General features: G+C 44.0%; 1 protein-coding gene and 1 long non-coding RNA gene across 2 annotated transcripts in view; one reads left to right on the top strand and one right to left on the bottom strand.

Moving 5' to 3' along the window:
* Positions 1–16192, bottom strand: part of LOC307211175 — a 205471-nt gene that overhangs the window by 124882 nt on the left and 64397 nt on the right. The window lies entirely within an intron of this gene.
* On the top strand, positions 8159–14203 carry LOC307211143 (uncharacterized protein). The gene is made up of 5 exons (XM_079967472.1): positions 8159–8279; positions 9039–9371; positions 9890–10219; positions 12818–13157; positions 13932–14203. The coding sequence occupies exons 1-5, from the start codon at positions 8231–8233 to the stop codon at positions 14047–14049; spliced, it is 1170 nt and encodes a 389-aa protein (XP_079823598.1). The 5' UTR covers positions 8159–8230; the 3' UTR covers positions 14050–14203.

Raw genomic sequence — 16192 nt, 5'->3', positions numbered from 1 at the left:
GTCTGTTCTTAACCTGAAACTGTTCTTAACCTGAGGTACCACTTTAGCTAATGGTACCTCCCACTGCCACCGCACCGCCACCACACGATTTCTGTTCTCATTCTGAAGCAAAGTTCTTAACCCAAGATAATATTTCTGGGTTAGCGGAGTCTGTAACCTGAAGCGTCTGTAACCCAAGGTACCTCTGTAGTTAGAAACAAGGACTTTTCAGTCCTCCACTGGGACTTATGACATGTTGTAATATTCTGTAGAAACTGTCATGATCCTACTTCCCCCTATGATTCAAAGGGCAATTCAAGGTGATCAGGCTAGAATGTGTGTGGTTTTTTTTAAAGGATAAGATATGTTAATGTAGAATAAGCCTCCTCAATACCTATTAACTATTGTAGTAAAAATGGAACCTCCCTATACAGTGGCAGTATATCCCTGAGTACCTAATGCTGAACAATGAATATTACTTCCATTCCTCCTTGTGAAGAGGCATCTGGCTGCCTGCTCCTGATCCAGTACCATCTAACCAGGCGGAGCATCTGGTATTATTAGAAACATGCTAACTTTTGAACTTTCCAGAGGCATCTGATTGGCCACTCTTGGAAAGAGAGCTTGACGGACACTTGGCCCAATCCATCGAAGCTGCTCTTCCTTTTCCCATTCCGCCTGTGCATGCCATAAAAGCAGAACTACACTAACCACAGTCTTGCGCATCAAACATACAACATAGAAGCCTTCCTATTTCCACTTTTCGAAGCTCTGCCTCATGATCCGCTTCATTTAGCCAGAGATTATTCCAGCAGTTGGATTCCAACACATTGTGGTGCCCCTCTTCCTCCACCGTGAGCTTCCTGAGAGACTTTGGCTACTCTCCAGCTCCCTCTGGCTTGAACAGAGAAAACAGCAGGACCATGAGGCTCTGGAGGACTTTGACGCTCCTGATCTGGGGGCTGCTTCCAGGTAAGGGACAGAGAAAGGTGGTCGTTGTGAAGCAAGACTCCATAAAGGGACGTGTGCTGTGTATGCCAATAAAAGGTGGGATCAGAGGCAGGGGAAGGCATGGCTTCCCTGCAGCTCCAGTCTATGCACGCTGCCATTATTGCCAGATTCCTTAGCCTGAAACTGTTCTTAACCTGAGGTACCACTTTAGCTAATGGGGCCTCCCGCTGCCGTTGCACGATTTCTGTTCCCATCATGAAGCAAAGTTCTTAACTCGAGGTACTATTTCTGGGTTAGCGGAGTCTGTAACCTGAAGCATCTGTAACCTGAAGCGTCTGTAACCCAAGGTACCACTGTATCTGCCTACTCTGCCTTAGCTGTTGCCTCCACATTATGCTTTCTAATTTTCTTTATGGCTGTCTGGTATACAGGCAACAACCAATTTACGCGCAACAATTGGACCCAAATCGCAGCTACACAGAAGTGGCTGGAAATGGGACGGTATGGCTGGTGGAACAGGGTATAATGGGAAGGAACAAGCTGATGAATGCCCTACCATCGTGCATGATGAACCAGAACGCAAAAATCGGTGGTTGCCTGTACTTTAATAAAAATTAAAAAGCTTTTTCAATGAAAGTCCTGGGTGCCTGCTGATGGGAGTCCTGGCTTCCAGTGACAGGAATGGATTCAAGGGAGTACTCCCAAAATTATCCTTCAGAGGGTGTGCAACCCCATGCAGAACTGATTGAACACTACCTGTCCCATCTGAGCAACAACATTATTAACATTATCTCTTTTCTTCTCTGGTTACTGGTCACACAAACAGCCATTAAGAAATCTCTTCCTATGCATCCTTAGTGCCAAGGCCACAGTTCTCATCCAGATACAGGGATGTGTAATTTTATATTTTTCTGGTATACGAGAGGGATATTAGTTGGAGAGGTGGTGCCTCATTCCAGGTTCATTCTGTTTTCCAGGTTGCATGTCTGTTCTGATTGGTCCTGAAGCACTGGGTGGATTTCTAGGCAAGTCTCTTTCTGTGATGTGCAGATATGAATATTGGTATCAGACATATAAAAAATATTGGTGCAAAGGAAGCTCATGGAACAAATGTAGTGTAGTTGTTCAGACTACAGGATCTGAGGAAGAAGTGAAAGCTGGCAGAATGTCTATCAAGGACAATCATACTGATTTGGAATTCACAGTCAGAATGGAGAGCCTCACACAGCAAGATGCTGGGATTTACTGGTGTGGCATAAAGAAAAGAGGCTATGATCCTGGATTCCGGATACATATTACTGTTCTCCCAGGTGAGTCCCGTTTCCAAGCTCTACAGGCAAATCAAAAGCCAAACACAGCTAAAAGGGGAAGAAAACATCAGAGAGGGAATAAGCGTGACCGGGTGGCGCTGTGGGTTAAACCACAGAGCCTAGGACTTGCCGATCAGAAGGTCGGCGGTTCGAATCCCCGTGACGGGGTTAGCTCCTGTTGCTCAGTCCCTGCTCCTGCCAACCTAGCAGTTCGAAAGCACATCAAAGTGCAAGTAGATCAATAGGTACCGCTCTGGTGGGAAGGTAAACAGTGTTTCCGTGTGCTAATCTGGTTCGCCAGAAGCAGCTTAGTCATGCTGGCCACATGACCCGGAAGCTGTACGCTGGCTCCCTTGGCCAATAAAGCGAGATGAGCGCCGCAACCCAGAGTCGGCCATGACTGGACCTAATGGTCAGGAGTCCCTTTACCTTTTCCTTATGCACATTAACCCAAAAGGGGCTTACTCCCAGGTAAGTGTGCAAAGACTTGCAACGATAAGGAGAGGTGCTACTTCTATACTTTAAAAAACAGATAGGAAGTGAATAATTTGATAATTTTTCTTTTTCCAAAAGGATATTATATTGCCCGTTAAGCAGGTAAATAATAGTAAATGAAACAAGGCTTGCTTTTTGTGGCTTCATGATGCAGATGTAAAATTGACATTAGGGAAACCTATGTTTGCAGAATTGTCTCCTGCCACAGATTCCCCTGCAAGCACGGTTGCCTGAATGGACTGGAATAGAGTTCAAAATCCCAAAGGACATGCCTGCAATGCAGCAGATCCTCAGGCTGACTTTGCAGTAGCCCCATATTAGCCCATGAGGAAACCCATGACAGGTTTTGGATTTCTCCAATCCCAAGTAAAAGTGTCAACTTGGGAGGAAATGTTGTGCTTGGAGGCAGGGAAACAGATCTCCCTCTTGAATTACCTGCCCAAGAAGTTGTTTCATGTCACCGGCTTGTTCTAAGGGTGCCTCTGAACCGAACTATGGGGTACAGGGCCAGCCTGCCTATGTGGGCAAGGTGAGGCCATCACCTCAGGTGCCAGATCCAGGCCTGAGGAACTCACTGCCTCCTCCACTATTGCACCCTCCCTGCCCATGCTATGCTCACATTGCTGCCACAGCATCCTCACCACACCCGGGATAGGGGTGCAGCTAAGGCATCACGGCAGGGGCCCGGATCTGGAAAGAGTGGTGGTTGGAGGAGGGGAGGCAATGAGGCCTTTTGCCTCAAGTGGCAAGACACCCTGGACTGGCCCTGCTTGCTATGGATTGAGGCAACTGAAAAGTCCAAACCAAATATATTTAAAAGACAAAACCGAACTAAACTGTGTGATCCCAACAAACCTCATAAAATCTCTGTCGCACTGCAGCAGACATTTTGTTTCTCCTGAGGTGTGCTTCATCACTAGCCTCTCACAAATATGTTCTCACCTTCTTGTTTTTGTTCAGCAACATCGGTTCAGCTGTGTACTTTCTTTACAACAAGTGTGGGTTGAATATACCCAGAACACCCCATGCCTCGCAGCACACCCACATTACACACCCCACAAGCACCCCAAATTCTTCTTCTTTGGTGATCACTTGTAGCCAAGTAAGATTGTCTTCCATAAACACGGTTTTAACAGTGAGTCCGTAAGTGACTGTGGAGGCCAATTCTGGATCCACATGTCCTTCCACAGTGGGGACAAAGGTTTCTGGGCAGCAGTTGATCACGGTGAGGGTTTCCTCTTAGCACATTTCTCCCTTTCGTCCTGAATTTGAGCATCTTCAAAGCCTATGACACCTTTGGTAAAGGCTGTTCTCCAACTGGAGCATTCGCAGGCCAGTGTTTCCCAGTTGTCAGTGTTTATACCACATTTTTAAAGATTTGCCTTGAAGAGAGTCTTTAAACCTCTTTTGTTGACCACCAGCATTAAGCTTTCCATTTTTTAAGTTTGGAATAGAGAAGTTGCTTTGGAAGACGATCATCAGGCATCTGCACAACATGACCAATCCAACAAAGCTGATGTTGAAGAATCATTGCTTTGACACTGGTGATCTTTGCTTCTTCCAGTACAAGATACATATCACCAGAAGCAGAGCTGAGGCCATGAGCAGCCAAAAAACACAAACATGCCGTTCCAAACACCACAGAACAAGCCCACAGGGATACTGGTCACAGGAATGACTCCAGAGACAGACATCAGATACTGCTTCCACCACCTCTCCTATGTTCCTAGGTGTTTGTGGGGCTGTTTGGAGGGCTGCAGGAGAACTGAGTGTGCTCAGAACCAGCAGGTCTGGGTGGATCCAGATGGGCCTAGCCAATGCCCTGCCGTGGGCTGCATTAACTTCTGTGGCAAATTTCTTAAAAGCAGATCACAGCTTGTTTCCTGAAGCTGCCCTCGTGCATTTGGGAGCATGAACTTATTCGCCAGTTCTCTCTTCACATTTTCTGAAGTTCTCGGTCTCTTCAGTGTCTCTTCCACAACTGCTGCTGATACTGTCCATTTCTTGCCCTCTCTGGTCCCCTCCTCAGATCCAGAAGAAACAACAGCAATTAGCATCCAGCCAGACCTTGATCTCTCCCTAAACGCTACTGACAACACGTAAGTCTTGAGATTCCCTCTGTGTAAACACGTGAGATCATTGATATGTGGGCTCAGCAACCTCTAAAAGCTTTTAATGTCTCTTTTTCTCCCCTTCGCCCTGCAAGTACAACCCACCTCCGGGCAATATCTCTGAAACTAACCTCCCATGGTTGAGATGTCAAATGCAATGGGAACAAGGGTTTAATCTACATACATATTAAAAAATGCTGTGAAAATGCTTTAAAAAAAAAAACATTTTGAAAAATAAAATGACTTTTGCATAGCTTACTCTCGCCATCTAGTGTCACATTTGTATATGGCAAATCACAACACATTAAAACGTTTTATTTGCAGCTGCACAGCTGAATCCAGGATCTCTTTAAAAATTCATTGCCAAATGGAAAAATGAGCTGTGAGATGGAGTGCTAAGTGCATTGGCTGGCAGACTCTGTATGGTGCCATTACCAAAGGTAAGGCCAGCAAGGCCTGCTATCGGCATGTTGTGTCTGCCAGCAGTAACACTTGGCAACCCATCTCAGTGGCTGGCACAGGCATCATGGCTTGGACATTCAAGTGATGAGTACCAGAACTTTCCCCATCAGGTGGGCAGGGAATAATATAAATAATAATAATAATATTAATTCTGTTTCTTTGATGCAGATACCTGATTTATGTGCTTTTCACCTTGAAAACCCTTATCCTCCTGGGTCTGGGCATTGTAATTATCTGGATGCATAGAAGACAATTAGAAGAGATCTTCAGCTGCCATGTGGCAAGAAAATGCTGGACAGCAATCCCATAGCGACCAATGTAACTGTTGTTAAGTTTCTTTACATAATATATTGTGTTTTAGCTAACACTGTTTTGTAACTCTAGTTGACATTAAACTATTTGCGTACCAACCGGCTTCATCTTCCCCAAAAAAGTACAATAAAAGGTATGCCACAGATTGTTTAGAGCTTTCCTTTTAACAATGTTTTAAAAGATGTGGCCAATCTACTGGATTTGCAATCTCAGTAATTTATCTGTAATTTGGATAGTCCATCTGCAGCAAGATTCAGAGAGCTACTTTTCATAGGCAAGTGTGACTTATTGAAATGTTTATTGGAAACTGTCGAGGGAAATGTTTTCTGGCAAATTACCTGTGACCAATATAAGAAGTGAGAATTCCTTGTGGGAAGTTGCAATTTCCATGGGAATTTGACTTTGATATGTTTATTTTGAACCCAACATTTGTCATCATTTGCAGGGATGGCAAATGTCAATAAAGTTCCTTAAAGAGAGAGAGAGAGAGAGAGAGAGAGAGAGAGAGAGCTGAACATCATATTGCCATCATTCGGCAAACCAATTTTCTTTTTAGTTTCTCTGTCCTTGAAACTTAAAATAATAAAGTTGGCAACTGACACCAACACTTCAGTATAGTACCTTTTTCTCCTTCTGCACTTTCTTTCAAGATACTCAAAGTTCCCCTCAGGACATTATTCCCTGTGACTAGGGTGCTTATTTTTTAAAAAGTGGGAATTGCAAACCATGGCAGAAGTTTGGGCAGAGAACAGGGGTCAACACTGAGGCGAAGTGGCAGTTTAAACCAAGGTTTGGGTACAGTAAGAAGGCAGTTTGGGAAAGTTATTTTTTACTAGGTTTTATTAATAACTTAAATGTTCTGTTTTATATTTTGGAAAACCACTTAGATTTTCTTACAATCAACAATACATGTTTTTTGTAAAATAAACACGTAAACATTCAGCCTGCAACTTCTTGTGATTTGCTTATGGGATGTTTATAATTGTACAGTTCATGTCCAGTGCGGGATGTTCTGCTGCTAGAGGCAAAAAACCCAGTGCCACCTCCTGTGACCCCTACTCTTCACTGCCACTGTTAGATGATCGCCTCCTCCTCCTAGTCTTCCATTGCTGTGGCCACATTCCACCCCACCCCCCATGCATATATCAAATACTGTTATTGACACATATAAACTGTCATGATTATTATACCCCTTCAACATATGTTTGCGCTTGCTCCCAGTGAGGGGATGCCCCTTGATCGGACTGGTCATGGAGGCTAATTTCTCTGAATAAACACATTTTTGTATGCAATTCGAACAATTTTTTGCGAGCAAATTCTCCTAACATAATTCATTCTTCTATGTTATTTTCACTAACGTATTTTCACATTTCCCTCTAATATATACATTTTTGTAAGCACTATATGATCGGAGGACTGCAGCACAGAATTCAGAGAAATGTAAATGCTCATTTGTGGACTTTCCAGAGACATTTCTCTGACTGGACACCCTCAGAATGCTGAACTTGCAGGTCCAAGCATGGTGCTCCCCATACCCCAACCCATATAAATAAGAGACCAATAAGACTGGTTTTGGGTCAAAACAGGCCACAACTTTATTGAATACAGATGAAAGAGGTTTGGCTTGGGCATGGGGCAACTGAAATACTTCCGGCCCACCTGCTGGAAGTGATGCGTGGTCAATCCAGGCGGGGGTTCCTAAGACTTACATCAAATAGGGTGACCCCCCCCCAAGGGACTGCTGTTTGGGGGAGTTCCTTTTGCCCTAGCCCTGCCTGGGCAGGCAAACGTGGCCACTCATCCCAGATCCCTTTAACGGGATACCTCAGTGTTTGGAGGAGCAGGCAGAGACTACAACCTCCCCTCCACCCAAGACAAAGGATTGGTCCAATGTCCAACCAGTTGTGACAATTGCTATGAGGAAGGCAAAACCACCGGGTCAGAGCCAATTAACCCGGTGGGCAAATTCATATCTGGCCACTTAAAGGACGGCAACCACCGTAGTCGCAGCAAAGTCCTTGGCCATCAGCTTAAACCAAGGGTAGGAGGGCGGGAAAACCCAATAAAGGAACGTACAGGTAGTGCCCTAGGTGCGAGCTGCTTAAGTGGGCAAGGGGTGGAACCGAGGGAAGCCTTCCTGCCCTGTTTGCTCCGCCCCCTGGCACAGCCCAAGAACCAGCCTGCATCCCCATTCACCAAAGCAGGCTGCAGGCTAGGATCCAGTTCCTGATAGGTGGTGGGGGCATAAGTTCATCAGGAAGGGCACGGCAGTTCCAGTTCTCCCATCAGGGCCCCAGTGGAGCCTCCACCGTCCTGCCACAACGCCACACCAAGATGGGTGAATGGACTTGATGGACACTTGGCGCGACCCATTGAAGCTGCTCTTTCTCTTTCCGTTCTGCTTGTGCAGGACATAAAAGCAGAACAACACTAACCACAGTCTTGCCCATCAAACATGCAATATAGAAGCCTTCCTACTTTCACTTTCCGAAGCTCTGCTTCATTTAGCCGGAGCTTATTCTGGCAATTGGAGCCCCTCTTTTCCGCGTGAGCTTCCTGGGAGACTTTGGCTTCCCTCCAGGTCCCTTGAGCGGGGAAGACAACAGCACCATGAGCCTCTGGAGGAACTGGATGCTCCTCACCTGGGTGCTGCTTCCAGGTAAGGAAAAGAGAAAGATGGTAGTGAAGACACAAGTACTGAATTACAAAAAAAGACTTCATAAAGGGACGTGAGCTGTGTGTGGCAAGAGAGGGTAGGATCAGAGGCAGGGGAGGGCATGGCTTCTCTGCAGTTCCAGTCAATGCATGCTGCCATAGTTGAAGAATGCTATTGCCATATTCCTTAGGAAGAGAGTTTGCCCATGTGCACATAATGTTCAATGTTGCTGAAGAGCTACCACACTGCTTACTGATTTGCTCAGTCTATGAGGACTTAAGAGCAGACTTGTTCCAATATTTAAACCTCTCAGTTGAGAGATGGATTTGGTACCTTATTAACTTTTTATTAGGGCCCATGCTTGCACAGATGTGAACAGCGCTCACTTCCACAATGGGCCCCTGACCCTAAAGTGTGCTACAGTATTGGTGCTTTGTTTCCCAACCCAAGATTGTTGCTGTATATGTCCTTGGTTGGTCAGTGGCCATTTCATATGGCTGTGGTTTGCCATCATGTTATCCGTTTGGAGAGTCACTCCCTCCCCGCATCCCTCCCAGATCTGACCATGCTTCAAAAGGAAGTTAGAATTCAGGGGCAGGGTCTTTGAAGCTGAAAAAGCGGCTCTTGGTGCTGGGAATGTGGTCTGTATGGATGCAGTAACCTATGAATCAACAAGCGACATGAGGTGTGTGTAATTTTATATTTTTCCATGATATTAGTTGGAGAGCTAATACCTCACTCCAGGTTTATTCTGCTTTTCAGGCTGCATGTCTGATCTGACTGGTCCTGAAGCACTGAGTGGATTTTTGGGCAGGTCACTCTCTGTGAGATGCAAATATGATGCTGGGTTTAGGAAACATGTAAAATATTGGTGCAAAGGAAGTTCATGGAGCCATTGTATAGTAGTTGTTCAGACGACAGGATCCGAAGAAGAAAAGACGGCTAGCAGACTTTTTATAAAGGATAATCATTCTCGTTTGGAATTCAGAGTCAGACTGGAGAACCTCACACAGGAAGATACTGGGATTTACTGGTGTGGCATATCAAGAGCTGGCTATGATCCTGGATTCCCTGTAAATATTACTGTTCTCCCAGGTGAGTCCTGTTTCCAAGTTATACAGGAAACTCAAAAGAAGGAATAAATGTGACCTTGTGCACATTATCCCCAAAGGTGCTTACTGCTGGGTAAGTGTACACAGACTTGCAAAGATAATGTCACACCCCCCCCAGGATGTCACCGGGGCAGACCACCCCACTGTGCACCCCCTTCCGACGCCACTAAGCATGCCAGAACTGCCCCCCTCCCAGGTCCAGGCAGGCACTGAGAGTAAGAGAACAGAAAGCTCAGAGGCAGAAAGCACAGATCAGCCAACGTAGGGATGACATAATAGGAGAGATGGAGGAGATGGGACTTTACTCAGAGCAACGCCATTATCCAAGAGGTGGCATTATGCATCTCTCTCTGTGAATATTGAATAAATTACCTTGGTAAGAACTTCTTGTTTCCCCCCATTTCTGGCTGCCAGCAGTGAAGGAGGTTCCCTGTAGCCTGACAACACCAGCAACATGGTGTCAACCTGATTGACTCCAATGAATCTCTTTCTTTCCCCCAGAGACATGGCGACTGACTGGTCCAGTTGAAGTGCATGGATATGAAGGGAAATTTCTCTCTCTGCGCTGCCGTTATCAACAAACCTTTGAAGATAACACTAAGAGCTGGTGCAAAATGAAAGAAGGCATATTTTTGTCTTCATGCGAAAGTTTAATATCATCAGATGGAAAGGTGAACATGGGCAGAGTCTCCCTCAGAGAGAATAAGAAAGAGCACTACTTTCAAGTGACCATGGACAGTTTGAATCTGGATGATTCCGGTGTTTATTACTGTGTTATAGAACGTCTCTTGTCCAATATCAGACACAGGGTGAACGTGACAGTTTCTCCAGGTAAATGCTCCTCCTCCTCCTCCCCTCCTCCTCCTCCTCTCGTTTATAATGATAGAAATGCAGGAATGAGGAAAGAAAAAAATCTCCAGTACATCAATTGTGTTCACAGCAATTGTGAAATAGTTGTTCAGACAGGATCTGAAGAAGAAAGGACTGCTAGCAGAGTTTTTATCAAGGATAATCATTCTCGTTTGGAATTCAGAGTCAGACTGGAGAACTTCACACAGCAAGATACTGGGATTTAGTGGTGTGGTATAGAAAGAACTGACTCTGGTGTTGGTTTCCCTGTAAATAATACTGTTCTCCCAGGTGAGTCCCATTTCCAAGCACCACAGGAAACTCAAAAGACGGAATAAATGTGATCTTATGCACATTAACCCCAAAGGTGCTTACTGCTGGGTAAATGTGCACAGAATTGCAAAGATAAGGAGAGTTCCTTCTTCTATACTTTAAATATATATATATATATAGGAAGTGAATACAGTATTGTGATAATTTTTCTCTTTCCAAAAGGATATTATATTGCCCGTTAAGCAGGTAAATAATGGAAAATGAAACAAGGCTTGTATTACGTTGCTGCATGATGCTGGTGTAAAATTCACATTAGGGAAAACTATGCTTGCAGAATTGTCTCCTGTCACCGATTCCCCTGTCAGCAAGTTCAAAATCCCAAGGGACATAATAAAATAATGGGCGGCTTCCAACAGGGTATACAAAAACACAGCAGCAGCAGCAGAATAGAATATCACACATTAAAAGTACCCTGATATAGGTCTGCCTTCAGATGTTTACGGAAGATCATATAATTATTTATCTCTTTGACATCTTACTGGAGGGTGTTCCACAGGGTGGGTGCCACTACTGAGAAGGCCCTCTACCTGCTTCCCTGTAATTTAACATCTCACAATGAGGAAACCCCCCAGAAGGCCCTTGGATCTAGACCTCAGTGTTTGGGCTGAACAATGGGGGCAGAACCACTCCTTCAGGTATACTGGGCCAAAGTCATTACTTTGAATTGTGCTCAGAAACACACTGGGAGCCAATGTAGGTCTTGTAGCGCAGTGAAGTCAAAACACAGGGTCAAAATTCACAGTAAAAAAAACCTTTACTGAGGCAAACAGACTTCTTTACAAACACTGTACCAACAATAATGGAAGAGAGCAACGTAAAAAGTAGTAAAGAGCACACTGAGCCCATGTATTTATCCTTCCTGGCTCCATGTTACTTCCTGTAATTGAAACAATATTTGTATAAGGAACGAGTCAGCTAGAAGAATGAATCTTCACTTTTCAGCATTTTCCAGCACTTTACTGCTTCTGTTCTCAAAGGCCTTTGTCACATGACAGGTTTTTTCAGGATAGATGTTATACAGTATAGTCCCAGCAGCCGCTCCCAGTCACCAGTCTGGCAGCCACATTCTGCATTAATTGTAGCTTCTGAGTCACCGTGAGCGCATTGCAGTGGTCCAAGCGGGAGATAACCAAAGAATGCACGACTCTGGCAAGACAGTCTGCAGGCAGGTAGGGTCTCAGTCAGCCTGGCTCGCTTTTATGAGCCAGAATAGGCAAGGGTCGAGGAGACAGGTTTCACTTGTCCAGGCACACTGTCTACCTCCTCAGAGGTAATCAGGTTGAAATTGATCTTATACAACTTGACTAGACAGAATGCTGAAACTCTCCCATGCCAGCCCTGCTACCACAGTGGCACCTACCTCTTTCTGAATCTGGGCGATTTTATCTGCAAAAAGCTTTGCAAAATCTTTGCAGGAGATTTTGGAGTCCTTCTTGGACTCTGATGGCAATGGTGGTTCTGTTAGACTACAAACCACCTAAGAGTCTCCTGGAACTGCTTTCCGCAGATGCCGTAGAGATGGTGAAAAGGGTCTTCTTTGCCATCGCTATTGCGATTTGGTAGGCTCTGCAATGAGCTCTAACCTATGTTCAGTCCAATTTAGGACATGTTTTCCCCCACCAGCACCCTAGTCCTCTCAGAGATCGTTTCATCACCTTCAGCCCTTGGGAAAACCACACGGTCATCCCAGCTCCATGCAATCGGAGAGGGCACTTCAGAATTAACAGTCTATAACTCTGGTTAACTAGACATTCCAGTGGGCCACCAGAGTATCAGCCGAGAGGCCATCAACATGGGATAATGTATCCCCTACCCAGTGTTTTTTTTCCTGGGGGGACGCAGGCATACACATAAACATTTTGTGAATCTTTGTACAGTACTTTTATCCATTTAGCTACTGTATTTATTTCTCCCAATTTGAACTATAAAATGGTGATTTCTTGAGTCAAAATGAGAGTACCCCTAAACATTTTTAAAGGGGGAAAAATGCAGTGCCCCTATCACTTTTTTGAAGCCATTTGGATCCGTTAAGTGGCAGAGGCAGACCATTCAAATTGGTCTCACCTCCCTGCAGATGGGAAGGGTTGCGGAGAAGTCTAGTTGTACCAGGAAGTGATCTGATCTGACCATTGGGCACTTGTTTTGTTTGACTGGAACTCTCCCTTATTTGCCGGTCCCTCTTCACATTTTCTGAAGTTCTTGGTCTCTTCAGTGTCTGAAACTGTCCATTTCCTCATCTTTGTTCAGCTTCCTCCTCAGATTCAGAAGAAACAACAGCAATTAGCTGGCAGTCAGAACCTAATCTCTTTCTAATAACTACCAAACAAGAACAAACAACCAAACAATCCACCCCAGATTCCTCCGTGGATTCAGAAGAAACAACAGCAATTAGCTGGCAGTCAGAACCTGATCTCTTTCTAATAACTACCAAACAAGAACAAACAACCAAACAATCCACCCCAGATTCCTCCGTGGATTCAGAAGAAACAACAGCAATTAGCTGGCAGTCAGAACCTGATCTCTTTCTAATAACTACCAAACAAGAACAAACAACCAACCAATCAGGCTTCAGCCCTATTCCAACAGAGTAAGTATTGAGATTCCCTTTGTGTAAACATGTGATATCACTGATATTTTGGCTCAGCAACCTCTAAAAGGTTTTCATGCTGCCACCTCCTGGTGGCTAGCAAGGCCTGTTTTCCTTGTTTGTAATTCATTTTTTAAATAAAGTTTTCAATTATACAGTTTCCACAAATAAAACAACCACCTACAAAATAATACATCAACTTCCCTTCTTCTCCTTCCGTGGGACTTTTAAGTTTCCCATTCTTACTGCCTATTTTATTCCAACCAACCAATTTCTCCTCCTTTTCATATTACCTCAATCAAAATCAGACTGTTGAATTAATCCTGCTTCGTGTTTTCACTTTCTTGCAATTATATGTAAATACTCCACAAAAACTTTCCATTCCTGTTTATAAACTTGATCATCTTGTTCTCTGACCCTGCTGGTTATGCCTTCTAACTCTGCACATTCCATCATTTTTAGTTGCCATTCCTCCTAGTTTTCCTATATTCCTGAAGTCGTGTCCCTGGGAGGAGGCACTGCCACTACAAGCAAGGAAGGAGGCAGGTGCAGCACCCAGATGCCACCCTTGAGTGCCATTAGAGTCGATTCCCTCAGAAAGGCTCATGGGAGCACCGGCTGTGGTGTGTTAATCCACAAAGCTTCTATATTAGAGAATGGTGGGAAATAGTCCTGTTTTCTTCTATTAGCAATTATATATCTGCTGAGAGTGGCTGGGGAAACCCAGTCGAATGGGTGGTGTATTATGATTATGATTCTGTTTCATTTATACAGATACCTGATTTATGGGCTTTTCGCCTTGAAAACCCTTATCTTCCTGGGTCTGGTCATTGCAATTATCTGGATGCATAGAAGATACAATCAGAAGAGACCTTCAAATGCTGTACAGTAATGCCATAGTGACCAATGTAACTGTTGTTACGCTTCTTTACATAATATATTGTTTTAGCTAATGCTGTTATAACTCCAGTATTCAAACTATTTGTGTCTTAATAGGCATGATCTTCCCTAAAAAAGAGCAATAAAATGTATGCCACAGGTTATTTAGATGCTTTCCTTTTAAGTGTGTTTTAAAAGATGTAGCCAATCTACTAGATTTGCAATCTGAATCATTTATCTGTAACTTGGACAACCCATCTGCAGCAAATTACAATGAGAGCTAGTTTTCATGGGCAAGTGCCACATTTTGTAATGTGTTATGTACTGAGTCAAATAGGATCCAAACTGCAGCAGTCTGATTGGTCCTAGAACAATAGGATCCAAAAGGCAGCAGTCTGATTGGTCCTAGAACAATAGGATTCAGAATGCAGCAGTCTGATTGGTCCTAGAACAATGCAGCAGTATGATTGGTTGGCAGGAACCACCCAATCATGCTCCAGATTGAAGTGAATCCACAACCTGATTGGCTTACAGTAGAATTCCGGAATTAGCCAATCATGTGCAGCCCATTGTGTAAATAATGTATATAAAGCAGATACTTTGAGGGGACATTCATTCCTCCTCACCACTATGAGCTGAATAAAGAGCATGAAATCACTTTGCGACTCTGAGTATATTTCATAATGTTTATTGGAAACTAGGGAAGGGGGGGGGTGTTTTCTGGCAAATTACCTGTGACCAATGCAACAAATTACAATTCATTGACCTCTACAAACTGATTCAAAGCAAGACACTCTTCATCTAACCCTTTAAAACGCATTCACAAGTTTCAGATCAGCACCGAGTCCCATCTCTATGGGAATTTGGTCTTTATTTGCTTATTTTGAACCCAACATGTATCGTTTGCAGGGAAGGCAAATGTCAACAAAGTTCATTTTTTAAAAAAAAAACAAAAGAGTTGGATTTCATACTCATGAACATCATATTGCCATCTCTTGGCCAACCAATTTTCTTTTCAGTGTGTCTTTCCTTCAAGTGGAACAATAACAAAGCTGCAAACTGACACCAGTACTTCAGTACACTACATTTTTCTTCTGAGCTTTATTTCTGAATATTCAGTTCTCAGTTGAAAGGAATAGTGTCCCTATGAGGTTTAAAAAAATATCATGTACATGTTGCACTCAAGATGGCTCTGAACCTTTTATAGGGTTATACTATTCCCTGAAACAATGTAAAAGACCTTTAGGTCCCGCAGCAATTTTTTGTATTGTTGTATGGCAACAATAAATATATCTAAACATAACACTGCTAATAGAGCAGGGTCAAAAACCAGTGCGGGCTCCTATAAAGCCAAACCACATGGCTCCATAACCTGAACAATGGATTGGTACATGTTTCCTTGTCTCTGGGCCTCAGAGAAGTAAACCCCCTACACTTAGCCCTTCCTCACCAGAACATTAACGGCACTGAGGGACTTCTGGCCTCCTCCTCCAGACTTAAGGTTTTTTATTTTATTTTACGCAAAACATTTAACTCAAGAAAGGACAAGTATAGTAAGCGGGACTACACACACACACACACACACACACACACACACACACACACACCATTCCTCCTAGACACTGGCAGGACTTGGCCAGGAAGGGGGAGAAATTGCTAGTTGTTGCAAATCACAAGCCAAACGGTAAAGCTGCCACCACCTCCTTTCCTGGACCACCCTCGAGTGGGGTTCAAGGAGGGGAACCCCCCTTCAATATTTACTGGATTTGCCCAGCCCTGAGTCACTTTACCGTGACGCAGACAGAAATTCAACAGGTAGGTGTCCAAACGGTAAGCACTAGTTTAGCTTCCCCGAGCAAAGGCACAGAGTACAAAATACAAAAAGTCCTTTTCCACATTTATTGAAAAGGCCACTCGAAAAGTTGCACATCTCTTAGAAGGTTACAAACAAAAAATAAAAACATTGTAAAGTATGACTAGCTAAAACCATACTCACACAGCAACAATAGTTCAAGACACAGCAGAGTCCTTTCACTGGTCAAACACCCTCAGGTGAAGTACCAAGGCCCTTTGCATCTGAATTCCTAAATCCTTTATCCTTGAAAACCCATGTGGAGGACAGGTTAGGGACCAATCATTTCTTCAAGTTAATTACC

Source organism: Podarcis cretensis, assembly GCF_951804945.1.
Source record: "Podarcis cretensis genome assembly, chromosome: 2".
NCBI lineage: Eukaryota > Metazoa > Chordata > Lepidosauria > Squamata > Lacertidae > Podarcis > Podarcis cretensis.
This window is presented reverse-complemented; position numbering and strand designations above follow the sequence as displayed.

Coding starts and splice junctions, on each gene's coding strand:
- LOC307211143 (XM_079967472.1), top strand. CDS start 8,231: ATGAGCCTCTGGAGGAACTGGATGCTCCTCACCTGGGTGCTGCTTCCA. Junction 8,280..9,038: donor CACCTGGGTGCTGCTTCCAG/GTAAGGAAAAGA, acceptor TCTGCTTTTCAG/GCTGCATGTCTGATCTGACT. Junction 10,220..12,817: donor GAACGTGACAGTTTCTCCAG/GTAAATGCTCCT, acceptor ATCTTTGTTCAG/CTTCCTCCTCAGATTCAGAA.